The sequence below is a fragment of the Macaca mulatta genome, chromosome 2, assembly GCF_049350105.2.
Source record: "Macaca mulatta isolate MMU2019108-1 chromosome 2, T2T-MMU8v2.0, whole genome shotgun sequence".
In the NCBI taxonomy this organism is placed as follows: Eukaryota; Metazoa; Chordata; class Mammalia; order Primates; family Cercopithecidae; genus Macaca; species Macaca mulatta.
Window position 1 is genome coordinate 138,038,432 of NC_133407.1, and position 25,073 is coordinate 138,063,504.

Sequence of the window (25,073 nt, forward strand, 5' to 3'; positions counted from 1 at the left end):
CAAAAGGTGGGACACAGAAGTATTTGTTTAACTATGATTTCAAATTAACTTTAAAACACAATTTCATCCCCACAATAAATGTAAATCCAAGTTTATAAATTAAATTGCACTAAAAATCAATGAAAAGACATTACTTACTTTAGGGATTCTGCCATGATCAATAACTAATCAAATATATGCTACATACAGATTTAAATCTTCATATATTGAATCTGTTGAATATATCATACAACTATAGCTTCATATATTTTTTTCTTACTGATGGCATAAATATACCAGAGCAAAAAAAGTTCACAATCTCCACATAAATGTGTTTAGGTTTTTTTAATTTGAATTTTCAAACTTTTCACTGTACCTGTAATGAGGTGACGGGTTGCCTCTTGCTTCACAATTTAAAGTTATTTTTTCATCTTCTGAACCAACAGGGAAAATACTATTGCTGGGTTCTTTGACAAACACAGGGCCTTGTAAGAGAAGCTCACCTATATGGGGGAGAGACATCCAAAAAATAATAATCAGTAAAAGGTATTGTAAAAAGTTACATTCCAGTATTGAAGAAAATAAGCAACTAGTAAAAATCTAGTACTGTGCCTACAAAGAAAAATGCTCTGTAGACATTGTTTTGTTAAAGGGAATCAATTCACCCACTCAACAGTGCAGTACCAACTCTATGAGAACTAGCATTGGTATGAAAAATATTGCCATATTAAGATCACTTCATACTTCAGTAATTACTTTTTATAACAAACTACAACTAAGTGTAGACTGATGAATACACTATTAAGTCTTTTTGGTCATAGCCTCTTTGCCAAACTAAAGCTGAATTCAAAACGAATTGAACACCTAAGTAATTTCATAAAATCTGCTTGGCATGCAAATCTTAAGCTTGACAATGCTATTTTGCCATTTGGAATGAAAAGCACTCAATATTTGGTGGGATGTCCATTTTATTACTAGCAAATTGAAGAGGAAGATACAGCACTGAACAAGTATCTTTTTAAAGATGTTTCTACTTTGGCTAAGAGAACTTGAACATGCTCTGAGGATAATTTCCACATACAGACAAAAAATCTCTTTAATGTACTATGAGTTTACAAGTTTACAAAAGAATAAGATAATGCTACCCACACTTATGGGACTGCAGTTGTATAATCATTGCCATAGCATTTCTGAAAACAAATAAATTGGCCCCCCGGAAAAAAAGCTCTTTACTTTCCTATTTTGCTTGGAATGCTCAGCAAAATTACAGAGGAGTTTCTATTAACTCAGAGAATGAATAAACAGACTAAGAGACAAAGAATCCATGAAAAGTCAGACAAAACGAGATCAAAAAGCAGCAAAAAAAGGCCCCAAAACAATGAACTGGCATTTTAGCTACTTCAAATAGCAGTTAGCATTAAAAAAAAATTTACCATAAGTATAACAACAACAAATAACAATATGATTAAAATAATCATTGAAATGATAAAAATAGCAGCTGCTAAAGCTGAAATTTTCAAGTAAATCCTATGTGCCCAAATGTGTTCATTACTCCTCAGAATATTCTGTGAGGTAAATGCCATAATTATTCCCAACAGAAGACAAATACTGTGCCTAAAAGTGGTTAGGTGGCATGAGCAAGTTCACACAGCACTGCAGAATGTAAAACACACACTCTAGAATAATGGATTCCACAGTCCATGCAGGGATATTCTCTCACCCCTTCTGTAAGGAATTTGGCCGTACCCTAGGTCTGATCTTTGTCCTCAGCTTCTAGGAGGTAATCTACGCCATAGCTGATTGAAATGTCTGCTTAGGATGGGGACTGGCCACACTAGATCTTAGGGTGGGGCTTGAAATGTCTGCTTAGGATGGGGACTGGCCACACTAGATCTTAGGGTGGGGCCAGCCACACCCAATAGTCTTGGGTTGGAAACTGGCCACATCAGACAGACTAACCATGTGATTAAAGGTGAGAGATTTGGGTCATGTGGTATCAGATGACGTGGAGACTCAGCTCAACCACATGTGCAACCAGTCAGTCACACCTACATAATGAAGTCTCAGCAAATAACTTTAGACACCGAGGCTCAACGAGTTCCCCTCGTTAGCTCTCATACTCCTTGAGTATTGTCACACATCGATACCGGAAGGGTCAGATGTCCTGTGGACAATAAAAGCTGTGCATTTGAAACCTTCCAGACTCCGCCCTATGTGTGTCTTCCTCTAGCTGAGTTTAGTATGGATCCTTTCCCTGTAAATAACATAACTGTGAGTATAACACTTTTCAGCAACGTTTGTAAGTCCTTTTAGCAAATTATCAAAAATGAGGAAAATTTGGAAACTTCCTGAACTCAAAGACTGTCAGAAGTGAGGGCAAGTTCACAGCTCAGCTGACTCGGGGCAACTTTGCACCACAACATCACCACACAATTAGCCCTTACTAATCCCCACCATCCTTTAAGAAAGCAGCTTGCTATCCCCTTTAGTCCCTGATCTTTACTTTTATCTATTGGGGAAATTCCCAAAGGGAAAAAAAAAAAAAAAAAAAGCTTCCATTTCCCTTTTTAGGAAAGGGCAACTTCCAGAAGAAACAGATTTTAAAATTGCTACTAACACCCCTAATTTAAAAGAGGTAATATTGCTATTTTCTTCATTTTGCCCCTTAACCAATTCACTGAATAGAAATAAGTAAAAACAAAAATGACAGTCTGTTCTATTAATTGAATTTATTGTCCTAGAAAGTCAAAAATATTTATGATGTCTCTTTAGAAATACTTGCAAATATAGTGAATATTTCCTAACATTTTTCTGGTGTAATAGCTTCTGATTTACTTCTGATAACATATATTTAATTATTTATGAGATGGGATAGCATCATTTTTTCTGACAAATTCTGATGTATTTATAGCTTGAAACCAATAATGCATTAACATAATGGTATACATTTGGAAATAACAGGAAAGTTGGGGAGATAAACCAAAAGAAGAAAGGTTAGTAGAGATAAGAAAGCAGTGGTTTAAACGAAAAAGGCAAAGAGAAGTGTTCAAAAAATTTCCTTCAAGTGGTCACAATAAAAACTCAATTGCCCATCCCATCATCATCTAATAAAAGTCACGTCCCAAATGATAGTACTTGTCTTCTCCAGAGGCCACTATTAATTTTAAATAAAAATGTTAAACTACTAGGAGCATTTTCTTCTGATATCCTTTTGAGAGAAGGATAATAACTGCTAATTTGCTAACATTCATTGAACTAGGCACCATGAGCCATGTGCCAGGCACACGAAGCAGCTATTTACATGCTTTGCTTCTCCTATCTCAAGCTCCCCTAGCTCCAGCTCCTGATCTCTGAGGTCTAGCCACACTGCTCTTGTTCCTGCTTCTCAGACATGCTGAGCTTCGTGTCACTTCTGGGCTCACACACTTGTTCTTCTTGTGTTCTGGTTTCTTTTTGTCATTCAGAATTTAGCATAAATGTCACCTTCTTGGCTTAAATGCAACCATGTGCATTCCCCCCCATCTAAAGTCATTACACACCCTTCATTTCCACCAGCCACAGATAATCAAAGCACATCTCAGAACCTCACGAGATCTCCCTACATAAACACTACAGATGTTTATGTATGTGTTTGTTATTTATTTGTATTGAATTCATTGCTGTATCCTCAACTCCTAGAACATGGAAGATATTCAATATCGGTCTGTAGAATGAATAAGATGAATGAAACAATCCTCATAATAACTCCATATGAGGCAGATACTATTTTACAGTTAGTGACTGATAAAGCTAAGATTTTAATTTCAGAGCTCATCTTCTCACCTTGCACATGGTTTGGCCTCCCCAGAAGAAGTGAGGCCCAGAGAGGTTAAATGACTGACCATAGTAACAGTTTCCTGGTCAGACCTGGTCAACCCCAGTCCTCACATTCTTGGTTTGTTTCTCTTTCCAGGGAGCCACACTGTTCTCAATATGGTCAGAGGTGAAAATTAACCAACAGCCTGCTTTTTCAACTTCAGTATTTCCTGATGGCGCTGGAGTTAACGGTCTATGAGGCACATATCTGCCATCTCTGAAATTTAAGGCTCCTAAAGGCTTTCAGCCCATCAGCAGTCATTTGGGAGCCTCCAACGCCTCTTAAAAAGTAAGTACAAAATAAGAATCAAACATGACAGGTCAGTGCATGCTTCACACTCAGAAAAGGGACAAGACCACTCAATCTTGCTTCACGGGAATGAAATAGGTGATGAGAGATGCTGGGGTTTCATGTTCTAGTCTCTTGCCAGCAATATAAACTTAAAAGGAATAGATTCTGAAGTCTCTGCTAATCTAAAAGAAATTATCCAACATTTTCTTCAAAACGAATTTGATCCTCAAAAAGACAGAACCTTGACTATTCACACAACTATTCATAACCAGTAAAAAGCACCCAGTCTGAAAACAGAAGGGGGCCCCTTGCCTAACTAATGAATTCAATGTAACATTCAGATTGATGTTAAAGTTTACTTTTTGTGACAGGGGCATTTTTTTGATGTGCTAGCCTGGCTCCAAAGCTCCATTTTAAATATACAACCTAAAATAAAAGGCATATCACATTTCTGAACAGGACTAACAGGTCCAAAAATCCAATCCTAAGGTGTTATTTTTTCCCCCAAACACCTACAGGCAACAAGGAATAACTGCCTTTGAATGTATATACAAGCTTTATGAGCTCCTAAGGTAATGTCACATAAAAGATCAAACCGCAGACGATCAATTCTAATGGTCATACTCTATACAATTTTTATGAAGACTGACAAAGAAAAATAGAGAAGGGATTCTGGGCAAGTTGCATTACTCTACTAAAAGAAATGAAATTCCTAAAAGACAATGATGGTATCTGAAATTCCTAGGGAAAAGGAAAGCATATCCTATTTTTCCTTGCTGATTTATGTCATATCTACATGGAAAACAAAAACCAGTAGTGCATTTCAAAACACAGGGTAAATCACAACAGGGTTTAAGGGTAGGCAATGCCATTAAAGACAGAATTTAAGAGGACGTGGATTTAGAAAGGAATATTCCATGCACTTACAAGGCATCAAACCCAAACAGAATGAGTTCTAGCCTGGGTCAAAGAAAGTAAAATAATATGCCGCCAGCAAAATAAGATCTATATTCTAGGCCCTACTATTTTTCAGGAAAAAAACTTTTAAAAGATGGAAAATTTTTTTAGAAATGGGATATCTTCTATTTTGGCAATGGTAGTTTAAAGCTGGAAAATGCCAAAGAAACAAGACCAAAATAAAATTCCATTTATATGCTTCCAATGTCAGAGGAAGATAAAGTATTCGATCTCAGAATATTTCATTTCTTTAACAAATATGTGAATGCCAGACATGTGCCACATGTGAAAAACTGGCTGTGGCAGATGCTGCTGGTAGTCCACTCAACAGCTATCGCCTGTCCTTCTTCCCAACCCTTAGAGTCTGCTTTTCACTGTGGAGAATGAAAGCTCCAGAGATACTAGCTTTCCAGAACTCTTGGTCGTTCTTGGCTGGGAAGCAGGGTAGCCAGGGGATATTGGCTTATGAGACCACTAATAGCCCAAGAGGGTATATCCATTTCCTAGGGTTGCTACAACAAAGTACCACACACTGGGTGGCTTCCAAAACAGAATTTATTGTCTCACAGTTCAGAGAGCTGAAAGTCTATATCAAGGTGTTAGCAGGGTTGATATCTTCTGAGGACTGTGATAGAAGGATGTGTTCCAGACCTCTCTGCTTGGTTTATAGATGGCTGTCTTCTCCCTGTATCTCTCTTCATATCATCTTCCCTTTATGTGTGTCTCTGTGTCCAAATTTCTCCTTTTTTTATGAGGGCACCAGTCCTAATGGATGAGGGCCCACTCTAATGACCTCATCTTAACTAATGACATTAGCAATGACCCTATTTTCAAATAATAGGGTACTGGAGTTTAAGACTTCAGCATATGAATTGGGGATGGGGGTGGGGTAGCAACAAGATTCAACCTTTAACAAGCCATTACCCTGGTAAGAACTTCTAGATAAAAGTCTCTACTCTGATTGTGTTTTGAAGTAAATAAAATGCTGACCTCGCTTTCCTTCCTTTTTGATATGGAAACTTTCACAAAAGGAAGGAATGCTGGGAACTACTGAGACCAACTGGACACCATACGGGAGAACACTACACGTGTGTGTGTCTGTGTGTGTGTGTGTGTGTGTATAAAATATGTATTTCTATATGTGCATAAACACACACACACACACACACACACACAATATCACAGAAAAGGCAACCCAGAGCTCTCATATCTTTGAGTCTCTGAACCAACATGAACCACGTAATTCCAAACATCATGTGTTGGAAAAATAAACCTCTAATGCATTTTGTCACCTGCACCTAAAAGCTATACTGTAACCAATGCTCTAGAAAAAAAAGGAAAAGGTAAAATAACACACTTCAGATGAGAAAGGAAAATAAAGTACTTATTAAGAATAACTAATGTGTCTGTTTTCCACATCTGGAAATGTTAGCAAGCAATTAAGTTAAAAGAAAAAGTGCTGGAGTATAGCATGCACCTGGAGTATGACAGCAAAATAACACCAATAAAAGTGATGAAAACCCTTTAAATTGAGAAATTAATAGTTCACTACATGATTTTTCTCAATCTTTATTTCCCATTTTATGTATAAGCAGGAAATAAAGTAATTGCATGGGAAGTGGCATTCAATAATTAGGGGACTGGAACTGACAGGGACTGGTTAAGCTTCACAGGACCTAGAAATAAATGTTCGAGTAAAACAATACTGCTCGCTGGAATGGCAAAACCCTTTCAAAGCATGCAGATTTTTACCAAGAACTATATTCATCCTCTAATTGCAACCTGCCTAAGGAAACATAAAAATGTCCACACATACAAAAATATACAAAATGGTTTTTGTTTAAGCTTAAGTATCTTGATTTTGGCACTTTGCTTTCGTAAACTAATCGCAGAGTTTGATGGAAGGTATGATCTATTTCACTGGACTGATTAACATTAATCTGTATTATAATTCAGTAAGAGAAGAGGACTTGAGAGTACTTCTAAAAGTGCCCAATATTTTATGTTGATACTGTTTAAATCCAACAGCTATATTTTTGCTTGTTGAAATGTTCTTTACAGTTGAATGAAATGGTTAACTAATTTATAGTTATAATGCAGGACATAATGTTTTTGGCAGAAAAACAGGGTGGGAGGAGATGGGCTGGAGTCTTGGGAGATTAAAATGTTTTCATAGTACTTCATAGCTTTCTGTATTTAAATTCACGCCATTGTCTTTTTATGAATGTGAGCTTTAATGTTTTTGAACCTCCATGACATCCTTCTATAATTCTCAGACCATAATTATACCTTTCTTGCTAGACAGCTTAATAGCAACTACACATGATTAAAAAAAAAAGTTAGAATGCTATTGTTGGATGCAATATGCAATGTGTATAATACACGAGGAGAACACAATCCATGGTCCATTTATCTGAAAAAAACAACACTTACATTCCCTCTTTCTATTATACTTTCATTGTACATTTTTGAAATGTGCACATTCACAAGGTTCTCACCCACCATATGAAAAGAGTGCATTAATCAACTTTTTAAAATATTTCTTTAACATATTACTTTCAAAGGTTTTAATAGAGATGATTTCATTTCTATTATGGAACCCATTCTTTCTAACAGTTTTTATTCTTTAACAGAGAGTTCGGGTCAAGGCCTGTTAGGCCCAGACACAATTCTCTTTATGTATCTTAGAAAGAATGTTTCATATCAAACTCTAGTTCAAGTTCACTGTTTCTATGAGGAAATAATTATCCAATAAAGAATTCCTTTTGTAAATTAGTTGCAATGCAGAAGCTATTAAGAACTAATACTAGGCCTGGCGTGCTGGCTCACACCTATAATCACAGCACTTTGGGAGGCCAAGGCAGGAGGATCACAGGAAGCCAAGAGTTCGAGACAAGCCTGGGTAACATAGCAAGACTCCATCTCTATGAATAAATAAAAATTAGTGGGGCATGGTGGTGCATGCCTGTAGTCCCAGTTACTCAAGAGGCTGACATGGGAGGATCACTCGGGCCCAGGAGTTTGCAACTGCAGTGAGCCATGATCACACCACTGCACTCTAGTCTGGGCAACAGAGTGAGACCCCATCTCTAAGAAGAAAAAGAAAAAGAACTAATACTACTTAGTGATTGCATCTTGTAGTATTTTACAGCTGTAATCTCATAAAGTAGAAAAGAGCATAATCTCTTCCTGCCCCTACCTTAGTAAGCAGAAGCCAGCACTGTGTTTGTAAATGTCTGAGTGTATAAAACACCATCGACTTCTCTCTCCCTGTTTCTTTTTTTCTTTAAAGGCAGAGTCTCGTTCTGTCACCTAGGCTGAACTGCAGTGGCCTGATCTTGTCTCACTACAACCTCCGCCTCCCGGTTTCTAGCAATTCTTCTGCCTCAGACTCCTGAGTAGCTAGGATTACAGGCGCACGCCGCCATGCCCGGCTACCTTTTTGTATTTTAGTAGAGACAGGGCTTCACCATGTTGCCCAGGCTGGTCTCGAACTCCTGAGCTCAGGCAATCCATCTGCCTCGGCCTCCCAAAGTGCTATGATTACAGGCGTGAGCCACTGTGCCTGGCCTCCCTGCTTCTTAAGTGAGGATCCTGATTTTACACTTCCAGACTACTGAGAGGGATTGAATTGGGTTGTGGGGTAAGATATGGAGGTCTAAGGAAGCAGAACAGAAAGGACAACTGATAAGGGTAGGCTTTGTGTCCCCACCCAAATCTCATCTTGAATTGTAATCCCCATAATCCCCACGTGTTGAGGTAACTGAGTTATGCGGGCAGTTTCCCCCATGCTGTTCTAGTGATAGTGAGTGAATTCTCACAAGATCTGAAGGTTATAAGAGACTCTTTCCCCTTTGCTCAGCTCTTCTTCCTGACACCGTGTGAAGAAAGTGCCTTGCTTCTTCTTTGCCTTCTGCCATGATTGTAAGTTTCCTGAGGACTCCTCAGCCATGTCAGTCAATTAAGCCTCTTTACTTTATAAATTACCCAGTCTCTGGAAGTTCGTAATAGCAGCATGAAAATGGACTATTACAACAACCTTCCCCAAAATACATCTGGAACTATGGGGTGCAGAGAGAGGGGTATGTCTTAGAGTTGCCTAGGCTTACATTTGTTAAATTCATTTTAATTGATTCACAATTTAAAATGTAATTATCATAATGATTAATTGTAGACACAGTAGGCATACAACTGATAAACATACAACTGATAAAGTAAACATACAACTGATAAAAAGATTTCTTCAAATAAGACTAATCCTTACTGCATGCTGGACGGTTACTTTTTTCCTTTATATTCTATTCTATTGCACTCTATTCTATTCCATCTGATATGCTTTATCCTACTTTTTAAAATGCTAGACATAAACTACTACTATGTTCATAGCATCACAACATCAATGGGTTCTTATCCCCTATTTGATAAGCTTTGGTCTAGAAACCTTCTCTCCTGCCACCAGTGCCCCAGATTATTTTAGGAGCGAATGGGTGACGGGTGACAGCTGCAAGATATTTCTTTCATTTCCTTTTCTTAGGAATGAAACCAACCTTGGCAATGTACGAAAAAATATAACCATCTTAAAAACTGAAAGAGTATCACTGGGCCCAAGATACAGTAAAGACAAGAGAGCCTTCCCCAAATCTACTGAACTGCTACCTCTGTAGCCTCAGGGAGAAGAGAAATACTGTGTATTGCCGATAATGTTGGCAAACAAAAACACATTTTATTTTGTTTTGACAAGCATTGTTTCTTAGTGCTATACAGTATGGAACAAAATCCCTCTTCATTATATATACTTAGTTAATAAACACATGGATATTCTAAAATGTCAACCTATGAAGGGAAAATAGACATGGAATGATAGGCCCAGTACTACACACTTTGCATTTGCTAAATCACCTAATTCTAAGTGACTATTAAGCACTCTGAATAAAAAAGTGGTGCTCCTTTTAATTCTTTTTTTTTTTTTTTTTTTTTTGAGATGGAGTCTTGCTCTGTTGCCCAGGCTGGAGTGCAGTGGCGCAACCTCCACCTCCTGAGTTCAAGCGATTCTCCTGCCTCAGCCTCCCGAGTAGCTGGGATCACTGGCACATGCCACCATGCCCAACTAATTTTTGTATTTTTAGTAGAGACGGGGTTTCGCCATGTTGGCCAGGCCGGTTTCAAACTCCTGACCTTGTGATCCACCCACCTTGGCCTCCCAAGTGCTGGGATTACAGGCGTGAGCCACTGTGCCTGACCTCCTTTTAATTCCTATTGCTTTCCTTAATAACGGCACAGATTATAAATAAGTAATCCACAGGGCTGGAGAAGATGAGTTAAACCGGAATCTCTCTATACATTTTTGGTACTATCGTTTTGGAGGAAGCATTTGGCAGTATGTATGAGAAGTCACCAAATTGTGTAAGGAAGTCTGAAGAAACTCTACTCTCGATTCTTTCATTCATCCTTCCTCATTATCTCCCTTGTAGTAATCGTTCCTCATTCTGAATTCCTAGAACAATGTTTGTTTGTGTATTTTACTCATCACAATATCGTTATCCTATAATATATTACATTTACTTGTTTTTCACTCTTATCATCCTCATCCCCAGGCTTTATACTTTCAGAAGATAGTGATCCTATTTAACACACATTTCTTCTAACCTCTTAGCGTACCTACTTTATATACATATATATATATAAAATACACATATATAAGTTTTCATATATATATATATGAAAACTTAGTAAATTAGAAATTGTCTGGGAATGTCCCTGGGTCTGTAGGTGTGTGTAGTTTTATGCATCATTGCGGATGGTTTTAATTTACAAAATGTTATAGCGGATCACAGAAAGAAAGACTTTGGACTTTCCTGAGACCACCCTAATCAGATACACTTATCTCCAACTATAATTTATGCATCCAACTATAAAATAATTCATTATATAAAAATATGAACATACAGCAGAAGCGAATTCAATGAATGTGTCTATGACTCTTATGAAACACCTTCACTGTGTCCTTACAGAGGCATCCACTGTCACTAGGCAGTTATTTCTGTTAGGCAGTTTGCAGATTCTTGATCACCTACACCCCGTGCACACCCTTCTGAGTACCACCAATACAGCTACAAGATAGGAGCAGCTTCATGAAAGCACATACAAAAATAGCACTTTCGACAGCAATAGCACCCTAAGATAGTAATCTTTTGCAAACCTCAGCGTGCTGAACTAAAGTCGCATTTCTGCATTTTAATCACTTGTTTGAAAGTAACAGCTGCCTGCGACATTAAAACAAAACAAAATAAAAATATTCAGTTCTACTTGGTGTTTCACTTACTCAGATCTCTAAGAATGTTTACTGTGGTTAAAGTTACCATCAAGAAGGGTCAGCATTAGCAAAGGTCTTACTATTCCTATGGAATGTATCTTTTTGCAAAATATCCCCAAATCTATGAGAAATCATTTATGCAAGCTATGAATTTAGTTAACAAGTAATCAAAAAGCCATTCTTACTTTAATCTAAATCTTCCAAAGTTAGGATTCAAATCAGTCACCTGCAGGCTGCCTGGACACATTCCACATCTTGGACCCTTCATGTCAGTTTGAGCTTTGGGTCTGCTTTTCAGATAGGACCTGGGCTAGTTTGTTTTTTTCAAGTTTTTGCAAATCACAGATTCTACAATCATATATGACCTACCATAGATACCGGGAATTTGGGTTTGCAGAGCTGCACGATGGTAGCTATTGGGCCAAATCTATCTTGAACAGTTCTTAAATTTGGATCAAAGAATTTCAGGGGGGGAGAAAACACTTCCTTTAAATTGAATGGCTTCATTTAAAAAAAAAAATGCAGCGATTTAGACATAAAGTCAAATTTCACCTTCTTACAAACAGAAAATCAAAGGTCTAGCAATCTTCAACTCAGCAATTCCATATCGATAAAGCACAATTTCCATATTCACAGACTACAGCCCCACAGGGAGTAAGGCATCCATGGTTGTCAGCAAGAAAGTCACATATAATTACTTGCAAAATAACTTTGTTTATCAAATAACATATCTTGGATTGATTTATGTCATTCTTCCTCCTGGAATATTTTTGCCCTTTATCCTTCAAGGCATAAAGGCTTGAAGGTACATCTAAGTATAATCCTACTTTAACATAAATTCAATTCAACACATCTCTACAAGAAGTAAGATAAATAAATAAATAAATTATCCTGGCATGGTGGTGTGCCTGCAGTCCCAGCTACTTGGGAGGGCTGAAGCCAGAGGATTGCTGGGCCCAGGTGTTCAAGGTTATAGTGAGCTATGATCTTACCACTACACTCCAGCTTGGGTGACGAAGTAAGACCCCTGTCTCTAAAAACAAACAAACAAAAGGAACATTTCATAACATGTGAAAATTATATAAAAGTTGAATTTTAATGTCCATAAATAAAATGGTATTGGAACACAGCCACACTGACTTCTGTATATATTGTCTATAGCTGTTTTATACATTACAAGGGCAGAGTTGAGTAGTTATGACAGAGACTACATGGCCCACAAAGCTGAGAATATTTACTATCTAGCACATGTTATGAAAAATCCTGCTGACCCCAGCTTTAGGAAGGAGCATGTCTACTAGGAGGAACAGTGACTTTGGACCACAATAGACATGATTTTTTTTCTCACTAATATTCCATTTAGCTTTAGGCAAGTCATTTAAGCTCTCCGAGCCACTGAATTCTCTACTGTTATATGGGAATGATATCTATAATATAGGATTTTTGATGCAAAGATAAGCAGTATGTTTTCATGGCAGCAGTGGCAATGCAATAAATGTCATTTGATATTATTATTGCATATTTTTTACTTAGTGTTGCATCAAACTTTTAATTACCTCTGACTGAGGAATCGTAATTTATGGGAATGCAGTCTAATACACGATTTTATTCATTATAGCCTCCTATATATACGGCCTGAGAAATAGGATGGAATTGTCATTATCTTCATGGTAGTTGTGAATACTGGTACCTGTGTTCAGTTATCTGGTTTGAGCAAATAAATGCAAGTATTAAGTCTGAGACAAAAGGTCCCTCTTAATCTGTGGAAGGTAGTAACTTCAAAAAAAGAGGGGGAAAAGGGGGAGTCCGTATAATGCCCACTGGATCAGTTCTCATTGAGAGACAATTCTCCAGCAAGTATTTACTTTCTACCCTTTCTTCAAATAATTACTCACCAAAGTAACATCAATGGGAAACTCGACAAAACAAGCAGCAAAGAGCTTTCAAAAACCTCATGAGGCAGAAGAAAAAGCATTAGACTATTTTATACCGTTGTTAGTTGAATGTCTACTTTATCTTCTCCCATAACGGAAAGAATGGCCATAGCACTGAGTATTCTCATTTGTTTGTCTGCATAATCAAGCAAAAAAAAAAAAAAATTACGCCATTTGTGGCCTTGTATATGCTGCAGTAAAATTATTCCTTAACGAAAAAATAGATGTTTACTCAGAAACCCACAAAGCACACTGTTCAATAGTCAATGCTTCATAATTATACACATAATTACGTTCCACTTAATACCACTTCTCTCTTTTTATACATATGTTTGAGCTTAAATATCACTCGCAAGTGTGCAGATACTCGCTCACACACACTCATGGGGTAAGAATGAAAAGTTCTATTTTGCTACAGAGTGAAGAAGTCATGCAAGGTATTTTAACATCCCCTAAAAAATTTAATAACACAAAACTATTTGGAGACAAAATCTAGGAGCTCTGCTTCAAAAGCTTAAGGCTAACATAAAAACACACAAGTGTTGCCATCTCCCTTTACTTACTGGGTGACATATTCAGGCTGCCCTTTAAGTCAAAAAAGTTTTCAGAAGAAGACAGAATGCACGATGTTGCTGTGAAGAAAGTAAAAAAGGAAAAGACTATTCCCAGGATTCACATGCTTCTGGACTAAAATTTTAATCGTACCAGTGCTTCCATGTCCACAAGCGACACCAATCAATGTCACAATGGCAGCAACTGATCCCAGAGTTGCCTGATGCCTTAAGTTCAGTCAGTAACAGCTTTCACCACAACCTCCCTGCTTATAAGATTGGAGGAGCAAATAATGTGCACATGGTTAGAATACACAATGAGTAACTAACCAGAGCCATTTATAAAATGGCAGCCTACATGTTCCACTCTCGCAGGTCAGCAGACACTAGAAAGTTGTCCAGATAAAGAAACCAAATAGTCACAAAGTTCAGGGATATGGCTTCATGTGTTAACATACCACTTCACACCCCCATAACTAGCCCTCAAGAGCTTCCACAAATAAGGGCTGGATCTTCAATGGCTGTGCGAGCAGTCCAAAAAAAAGAGCAGCTTCCTAAAAAGAAATAGTTTCACAAGGGTACTTGCCACTAGCTGAGGTCCAGGTCAGCCTGTGCAAAAAGTTTGTTTTGAACTGTCCTTGTAGTTAAGAGGAATAAATTGCCTCCTATTAAAGTGACAGGTGGGAATATTACTTTTGTCACCCCTCATCCTATAAATAAAGTAAACCCAGGTGGTATAAAGAGAAAGTAATAAGTCAAATGCCAAGATAAGAGCTTACTTCCTTAGTTGCCAGGCAGAAGTCGGAAACACATTGGGAAGTCTAACGGCCAGCTAGGGGTACAGAATTTTTTTGACTTTTTTTTTTTTCAACATCAGGTTTGTTGTTTTCCTTATTTTCAAGTGATAAATATCAACAATGTAGTATGACCAAAAATCAGTGTTTAATATTTAATAAAGTGTTATTTTTTCAAAATGAATAGAATGTTGAGGAAAGATGTCATATTCACCAATATTTCAGCCTTAACCAACTAACATGAAATCGCATGTGCATAGTGGGATCACAATGATACAAAATTGGACAACTGAATTTGTAACACAATGGAGGTTATAATATGCTCCAATAATTGTCAACAATTTGACAGACCAAGGAATCAATAAAAAGGATGTTGAATAATCTTCATTTATATATTTATCTACTGATAGAGAAATGAATTCTAACAATCTCTCCATTTCTAGAAGTCATTTGCCATTTCACTGTACACTCCAAAGAAATTAATACGATGTTTTTGTAGCCATTATTAGTTGGTCTTAGGCCAAATGAAAAAACTGGCAACCATTACACAACCAGCCACCTTAGAAAGATACCTGGGCTATACTTTTCCTTACCACAGTTGCCAAATAACTTCTACAAGTTGTTCATTAACGTGACACTGCTTTAAAATGACAAGAATCATACCACGAAAGATAAAATGACTCCATCTTCTCCCATGGTTTCGTCCAGTTATGCAACCAGATGCTTATATATGTAGGGATGCATGTGTAACTTGATTTTTCTCCGCTGTATATAGTTCTCACAAAATAATTTTAAATTTAAAATGTCTCTATTTAAAATAGCATCCAGTGTTGGATTTGTAACCACAGAGTTCTGTCACTATGCATTGTCTGAAACTTAGTATTGGTTGATATTCAAAGGAAGTAAAATGCAGAGAAGTGAAAATAAATTGTATTTACATACCTATCAGTGGGAAAAGAGAAGACACACAGTAACTTAGGTCTCACTAACAAAACAAGAGCAGGCAGCTCTGCCAGTTCTGAAATTAAAATATGCAACCAGTTTTTGAGTTATAATTTTGCCTCGAAAGTAATACAGAATGCAGAAATGGTCCTTAGAAATGAATATCTTCTTATGTTCAAGCTTTGAATTTCTGGATGTGGGGAGGGAACTGGGTATGTGGGAAGTTTGAAAAGAACGAACATTGGAAGGGTGCTCTAGTTAATAGAAGAAGGGACCCTCAAGGCATACCCCCACAGGATTTTTCATTCCATAGAGTGTGAATGTTATATCAAGCAAAAAGAAAATTTTTTAAAACTCAGAGAAAAGAGAACATAGAAAGTATGTGGGAGCTAGATACTGCACAGTTGAAATGAGAATTATAGAAAAACATATGTAAAATACCTCATATAGGGCCCACTTCTGAAGATGGTCAAGTGATGATGGTCATTACTTGTATGCAAGCTTCAAGACAATAACTGGCAACTGATAATCATGAGGAAATGGCCTCTTTCCACACTGGTGAGCATTTTCATACCATCAAACTCATATCATTATTGGCAAGATGGCATACACATACTATAAAGGAAATGCACATCCTGTTTAAGGACCCAATCTCCCAAACACTCAGTAGTGGGTGAAATAAATCAGCAAGAATTATTTGATGCAAGAAACCATTAGTATGCGTTCACTATTCATTCCAAAAGAGCAGTGTACAGTCTTCAAGAGCAAAAAACAAGGTAGGTGAACACAGCAGCCAGGGCTTGAACATATCAAATATCTACACTGTGAATGAAATTCTGATCCACTAAGCCAGTTGGCATGCCAAGGAATTTCCTAGCCAGTTGATCTCAATGAACCCTCAATTTTTTTTTGACTCAGAAGCAACTCTATCTGGAAGAATTCATTTTCCTTTCAGCAACCCAACCTTCCTGGGAAGTTCAGCATTTGACCATTCACTTAAGGCTTTTCACCTTCAGAACACTTAGAAGTTGAAATCTTCAGAGATATTTTCAAAAGACAACTCTCCTCAACTCCTCTTAGTGCACACCCAGGTCTTCGTGCAAAAACTCTCCTCAACTCCTCTCAGTGCTCACCCAGGTCTTCGTGCACATGCACCTCTGTCTCCCAGTCACTGATAAGTATCAACAGTCTCCCTTACCCACCACCAAGGAGGAACCACTTGGTTCTTTTCTGTAAAAGAATGTACAACACACCATACTGATAAACGGCTTAGTGCAGCTGAAAACCCCCTAGATGAAAATTCTGGCAGTCTAGAAAAAGCCCTACTGAGTCAATAACAAGCTACGTGACTTTGAACAAGTACCTGAAATGCTCTAGACCCCACTGTGTCATCTACAACATGGGCAGGCCTGGAATGCACACAGATATGCACGTAAATACAGTTGACTTCTGAACTACACAGCTTTCAATCGCACAAGTCCACATTTGCATGGATTTTCTTTTGCCTCTGCCACCACTGAGACAGCAAGAGCAACAACCCCTCTTCTTCTTCCTCCCCAGTCCACTCAATGTGAACACAATCAGCATGAAGACCTTTAGGATGATCCACTTCCACTTAATGAATAGTAACTACATTTTCTCTTCCTTTTGATTTTCTTAATAACATTGTCTTTTTTCTAGCTTACTTTACTGTAAGAATACAGGATATAATACATATAACATACCAAATATGTGTTAACTATTTCATTGGTAAGACTTATGGTCAACAGTTGGCTCTAAGTATAATAGTTAAGTTTGGGGGGAGTTAAAACTTATACGCAGATTTTCCTACTTGGAGGGATGGTCAACACACCTACTGAGATGGGGCAGAGATCCTTCTTAGGGTCCTGCCAAGCCTTTCCAAGAATAGAAGTAAAGAAAAATCTTGAGTTCCTTCAAGGGAAATTCCAGGCACTGAGCTAGCCCTGAGAAGTAAATGAGCAACTTGCTAAGTAAGAACATAGTAATAGCTTAAAACAATAGCCAAGGAAGTTGGAGTCACAATATGTCTGGCTCCTCTGGAAACTAAAGGCAACATCTTAATATATGTCCCTGAGCTGTTTTTCAGTAACAGGGACCTTTATCAAATGGACCCTCTGGCATACAACCTCAGATAAGGGGGAAATGAGGACTGGAACCCTGATCACACTTCTTTGTTCTAAATTTCTTCCTGAGAGCCCCAGAGGAAGTCATGCCCACACGCCAGAACTTAACACTCCTTTCTGCTGACTCCAAGTTTTTAGACAAGGCTTCCCTTTCCTGACCAAACTCAAATCAGAGAGCCAGAATCCATCTAGGAGAGGGACTGTAACCTCCCTCTCTTCTTGCTTCAAGATACTCAGCTTTTTAGGCCAAAACCAATGTATAACCTGCATGTACTGATTTCCGATCTGGCCTGTAACTTCTGCTTTTCTGAAATTTATTGCTACCTTTAAAAACTCTTGCTTATCAGCCACTGAGGAGGTCAGGTCTTAAGTGTGACGTGCCCAATGCTCCTTGCTTGGCTGCCTGCAAATAAACACGCTCCTTTCTCCCACCACAAAGCCTTGGTGTGGATATTTGGCTTTACTGCACCAGGAAAGCAGACAGTTAGTTACCGAACTGTCCGTTCAGTAACACTTAACACTCATATTGTGCTAGGGTCAACTGTATACATACATACATGTAAGTAAGTATAATTCAGTTTTATCAAAGTTATTATGGACCTTCATATATTTTCTTCCCCCCTTAAAGCCCTACATTCCAGTAATTCAAGGCTTCCTATTCACAAGCCTCATTGGCTTTTCCTCAGACATCCTCTTCTTCCACCTCTCCCTTTTCTTGAACTGCTTCCTCAGTTTCCATGATATCCCGCTGCACTAGAGATCCTTCCACATCTCTGTTCAATCTTTTGTAAGCTCTCCCACTTCACCCTGGGTTCTGGCATGCCTCCTTTCATTTAACTCTCCATACTTCATCCCTAAATCTTCCCCTTGGTTGCTGTCACTAGGCAAACACCTCCCTGTCTTGATCTCCTGCAATGATACCCACCCCCTGTGAACATACCAGTTTCCACTCTTTTGCTTTCAACAGACTTCCTGCTCAGGGGTATTTAAAAACACTTTTATGGGATGAGTACTTTAAGACAGCTTAACACTTAGGCAACAGTCAATTAAATTCATTTGAGTGAGCACTTTATTTGCAGGAGTCAGTTAACTAATCAACAGATACTTTTGAGACTGCTATTTTAAGAACTAAATAAAATTGTGGGTTGTATCTAAACTTATATGTTTGTTGAACTCTAATAGCACTTGCAATGTAATTTCTTTTAAGTTCCACATATGCCTTCTTAGTCACCATGAAGCTTACAAAATATCCAATATGTGGAGTTATCAATGATCAAGGTTATAAGAATAAAATACACCAACAATGTTTGCATCTTTTACTGATTCTCACATGCATACTCTGATAAACTGTCAAGATTTAAATGGCATAAATGAAAAGCAATTCAAGATTTAGTCTGCTGCAATAGAAGGGATAATTTGAAATAAGTTTATCTGTAAAAACATGGAGGATGTCAAGATTTATAAGCAGGGATCAGTGACATCTCCATTCCACCAGCATCAATGCTATCAAATCATATCACACTGTGTACAAATACTACAGAAGAAATGACAGCCAGTTGAGTTTGTGGCAATTGCTTACTCGAAGTGCCACATCCAACACCACAAACTCACAAAGTTCCAAATCTGCTTTGAGATTAAATGCAGTCCAGAGGCATTGCTGATCATTTTCTCAGTGATTATAATAGTGGTGTTATTAAAACCACCAAATGAAAAATACTCCTCAATCATTTCAGGAAGAACCTGAAAAGTTTATTTTGCTTTCAGAGCATTCCTTAATCACTATTAAGGAAAGACTAGTACAAAAATTCATTTACATTTGCATGACATAGAACGGATGAATGCTATGATTGAAAGCATTTGAAGATGTGTGTCAGTAGTCTTGGGCTGTATTTGCATACATTGCAACTATCATTGTGAAAACAAGCAGCCCAAATATGTGAATTTTGTGGACATGTGTTGTCCATGACTAAATCTACAATATTAAAGTAAGCCAATGTTCCTGTTTGGTGACCATGTATTTTATCCTTCATTATAGTATTGATATTTTTAAAAAATGATTTCATGAAGGTAATCTATATTATCTCATATAGTGTGATCTGTAGTCTCAATTATAATAGGCTTAAGTGTATATTTATATGGACATAGGCCTCTATTGCCTTTCTAACTCCCTAAAGAGGCAAATATATAGTTCAGGGGTCAATATATTACATATAATTACGTGTATAATTACACACAGGGAAACATATGTACATATATGTGCAAATACATATAATTACATAAATTTGCCACATGTAAATCCAATTCTCCCTTACTAATCCTTATAACGTTTTTACCACCATATCTAGAGATTAGTTGACCTTTAAATTCTTTATGATGTCTTCACATCTTACTAAACGGGACACTGCTTTTTCCATATATTTGTTCATAAATATGTAAAACATTTCTCAAAAATGCTGAAACATAATACAATTTGCACATAATGGAAAATTACAACTAAAAATGTGAAACTTTTCAAAAGCTGATCTCATTTTCTTTTGCTACCTTTCTACTTTCTGAGTATGTCTTCCTCCTTCTGAGTATGTCTTTCTGTGAATGTCTCCTCAACTATTTGGAAAATTTCAAGATTGCTTTTACAAAATTTAATATCATAAACAGTAATACTGCTGCAGTATATTTTCTGTCACTTTTGTTCCTTTTCCTAAAACAGAGATTATATTTGAAACTTTATAAATGAAGACAAGATTCCAAGAATAAAATATTTTACTATATTGAACTTTTTCCAAAGCCCATTTGAAAGTCAGAAATTTTTAAACAACTATTCCTTTTGTCCTCAGTGCTAGATGAGTAGCAGTCAATGAAAATGTTTTAGAAACAAAATTGAAGCATCACAGTAAAAATCTATAAAAACTGTAAAAACATCTTTCTTTTAAAAGTTAAAGATTTTAATCTGTAACTATTATTGACTATGGATCTTTGCTATATATTATCATGTAAATATTTGAAGCATGTTTGAACTTTGACATAAGAGCCCAAAAGTCTACTCCAATCTATTCATGTCTTTAAATAACATGTGTTTTACTTGACTACTCCATTTGGCCTCATTCCGCACTCATTTTCTTCTTTTAGAAAAGTCTCGAGCTACTTTTTTGTTAGGCTCCTTAGGTATCATGAAGAAATTATGTTTAGTAGAAAAGTGGTCTTCTAAGGAGACGAGGACTGAATTTTAGGAGTGATGATTTTTATAACTTACTTTCAAATGTGTTAACCAAAATAAGCACATAGATTTAAAAAAAAAAGGAAAAAACACACACTCATACACATATATACAGAAGAAATACAGTAAAATGGTACAATAACTACATCTCAATGACACCTACAGATGTATTCATTCATTCTATTATTGTTTCAGCTTTTTTGATGCTTGAGAATATCATAAAAAGAGGAAAAACAAAATAAAATAAACAAAAAGTTAGTTGTATATACATTATTTTTAAAAAAACTTTTCACTTGTTTCTCCAGAAAGTAAAATAAAATTAACAAAATAAAATACAACAAATGATTTGTAATAGTTGTTTTGTATGTGTCAAAGATGAGAATTTTTTTCATTTTTTCTTTCTACTTTGTTCTAAATTTCAAATTTTCCAAAATTAAAAAAGAAAATTATATCTATATTCAGTTTTAGTCCTTTAGACAAGTTATTTGCTAAAAGTAAAACATATGAAATACCAGCACTTTTTAAATTTATATGCTCCTTTATATGTGAGATCTCGCCTCTTTAAGTCTCTTTGGAAAAAAAAGTCACAAATTAACATGCTCAAATTTGATGTTATATTCATAATACCAAAGCATAATATAAGTAGATCTGTACTATCAGATGTCATTATATTTGCTATGGAAATAAAAATGGCTTACAAAAATAAGGGAAGGAATAAGAACCCAATTATCAGATTAGAGAATTTAAATTTTCCTTTTGGGGGGGAAAGCATTTGTTTTTTTTGCTATTGGTGGAGTTTTATTTGGAGTTTTATTTCAACACCTGAAAATTATGCAAGCATATGACTCGAGTATACTTCTAACCTCAACTTAGAAAATATAGGATTTTTACCTCCCAAGCAGCCAATGAATGAAAGCAGGATCAACTGTTTCCATGGAAACATCATCTTTAATTGCCAAATGCAAGAGTAACTCTTGTCCAGTCTCTGATGAATAGAATGCTTTGTCTTCAGGTAAATCCTTTAATCTGTAAAATATATGTACAAAGAAGTTAGCTTTTAAAAAAGCTGCTTTAAAAAAGCAATTTTGCTCTTTTTGTAAAAACTCTTTATCATTTGGAGACACTGAAAACCCTCAGATAAAACAAATCTGTTTTGATACGAAATAGAGGATGCTTGAAATGTAGATACTTAAAAAACATGTAACTCATAGGTAGATGGAAACGATCTTATAGAATTTGAAATGTTTACCAATACTAAAATATTAAATTTTAATATATTATTAAAACTTTTGCCAGATAATTTCAAGAAAGAAAACATTAACCTAAAATTCTAACTTATTCAATTTTCTCTAACGATAGCATTCTGGCAAAACCAACAGAGTCAAATAAGCAGATATCTTGAAGCACTAATTTTTGCAGTTTCTGAATTCCTAATAAAGCATGCAAATTATAGATAGCATTATCAATGTCCATCTCAGACCTGTTTTTTAAGACAACTGCAGAAAGTTCCCAATTACATATGCTGTGTAAAACAGATTTTAAAATGCTAACGGTAGAAAATGCTCAGTCTGAGAACCTTGCAAATGAAACCATTTTCTTTTTTGCTTTCTTTAATTTTCATAAACTTGAATATATTGGTTGAGAGGAAATAATTATGTGAAAGTCTTGTGTCATTTTAACTAAAACTAGTTAAGCTGCATGGTTAATGATCAAGTACATGTGATACACACACCTGAATCTCTGGACTCCTAAAATTCAGTTGGTACCACACACGGAATTAATGATTTTAAAGTTTGTTACTTTAGTGAGGAACAGGTACAACTCTCTGATTCAGCAGCTGCTACTGATTGAGCTGTTTTAGTTGTCACTGACCCAAAGAGAGAACTCAGCCTCCTGTAGACAGTGGTTCCCAACAATGGGTTCCTGACGTGTGGCGTATGCAATCAGATATTATGTACATCCCAAATAATAAGAAATCAAATAATAAAAATATGACAACTTGAAAAATATGTACTTAAAACAATATGTTAAGTCATCTTTCCTATAATAATGCTCTTGGGTGCCTGCAATCTAATATATACTCTTAGGTAGGATGTAAGAGATGGAATTGTGGCTAGAATGCCTAGGCATCACTCTCTCTAGGTCCACTGGAATCTGAAACAAGTGCAAATACAATTGAGAACTGCTGTTCTAAGAATTGCAGGTTAACAACTTACAATAGTACCATTGATCTTTAACCTTCACTCAAATTCCCCACTGCTGCAAACTGCATGTCTCAGTTTGGGTTCCACAACCCAAATAAGACAAAATGAATTCAAGTGCAAGTAATTTACTTGGGAAGCAAAGGACAAAAACAGTCAAGATGGGGAAGTAAGACAGGAAAAGAAAGACAGCCTAGACAGGGTGAAATATAAAGCCTACTAACACCATGGATGACTGGAAGTCCAGTTCCTATAGAACCCAGGCCTAAGAGTCATCCAAGAGTCATCTCTGAGTTATTCTTGCAAAGAGGCAAGGCAGCTGGGGTATTTACACACCAATTCCCATGACAGTAGTAACTGCCCAGTACTTGTAACCTCCTAATAGGGCAGTAAATAACTACAGAGGTGAAAAAAAGAAAAAGGAAAGAAATGCATATACTAGCTATTAAAAGTGGTGTGTGCACTGAAGTGATGAAGGCAAGAGGATGAGTAGGGCACATGTAGTGTCTGCTACACTGGCTTTTTGAAGTTATTTTTAACAGCATCAGGTCCCAAGTGATTGATGGCCAAAATTATTGAGTAATTTAAATATACGAGGGAGAAATACACATTCCACCTCAATCAATCATTATACTGCTCAAGCTTTTCCAGTGGTTGATTTTCCCTGCTTGGACCAAAGGGTCTCAGGTATCTTGCCTTCCTCCTTCTTCTGCTCAATCAATGACATATCCTGTGTCCATAATTAGTTTCAATTACTAATTTAAATGATAACTGAAATCATTCTAGATTAGATTTAATTTATAACTGACAGCCATAGTTTTTTTCTAATCATGCATTTGAGGAAACTGTGGTCCAAAAATCAGGAGAAAGATGAAACACACACAAACATGCATACACATATAGACAGATAGACTGGAAAACCAATAATATTTTAAATTATCAAATAAAATGCAATGTTAACTAGTCATAAAAGGCATGTGAAACATGAAATATGTTAATTTGATACATATACATGTCTAAGACTCATGAGAAACTAGGAAATGATAGTAACATGCACTAAAGTCTAGGGACAATGGGTAAGACTCGACCACTGCAAAGTCTTGAGGAGTACGTTGATTGAATTGGTACTTCCTTCCTCAAAGAAATTATAGCTATCCAGTACATACACAAAATCTAACTTAGAAAGAATTCGGCAATAACAGAATAACAGACTTAAAAAGAACAGGTAGTTGGGAATTTCAGGAAAGGAAGGGGAAACTCTAGCAAAGAATTGTGCAGTAACCTTGCCATTATCATCCTCATCTTTAATATCAAAAACTATTCAAGTAAATATATGAAGCTCTGCCCTATGTCATTTGGAAAAAAAAAATACATGGTCTGTGTCCTAATACTGTAATGGGAAAAGAGAATATTATAAACTCTTATAAATAAGATAAGGAGTAAATTACTAGATTGATGGATAAAACTCTGAAGGTAGAACCACCATTTACCCATCGCTGGTTTCTCTAATGTTCCAAATACCCTTTCACAGGAGGCTTTCAAGCAATGTTTCTTGCTGAGCTTTAAGAACAATGAATGAGTCACTCGGGAGATTAAATCTTTGCACTGGACATCAAGTGAGTGAAAAGCATTTCTACTGGAACCAAAGGATAAGTCACAGCATGGGATCTGGCCACCATTTGAAAATTACTTCAGGAAAGTGTATAAGAAGGCATAAAAGAAGGTGATTGTTTTCAAAAAACGTTATCTTGCCAACAATCCATTCCCAAGATAACATGTACATTGATTATATTTAAAACATATAAATGTGTGCCAAGACGCTCTAAATTATTTTTGAAAACTCATTCATTCAATAAAAATGTATTGAGTACCTCTCAGGTGCTGGGATTACAATTCT

The 25,073-nt window shown here is 36.5% G+C and overlaps 1 protein-coding gene across 1 annotated transcript in view; it reads right to left on the reverse strand.

Moving 5' to 3' along the window:
• CNTN3 (contactin 3) overlaps window positions 1–25,073 on the reverse strand; it is a 339,447-nt gene that overhangs the window by 229,282 nt on the left and 85,092 nt on the right. The window contains exons 2-3 of the mRNA XM_077994230.1: window positions 21,867–22,001; window positions 356–482 (exon numbers count right to left, since the gene is read on the reverse strand). Coding sequence (XP_077850356.1) covers window positions 356–482; window positions 21,867–21,921 — 182 coding nt within the window. The 5' untranslated portion in view covers window positions 21,922–22,001. The remainder of the gene's footprint in view (window positions 1–355; window positions 483–21,866; window positions 22,002–25,073) is intronic.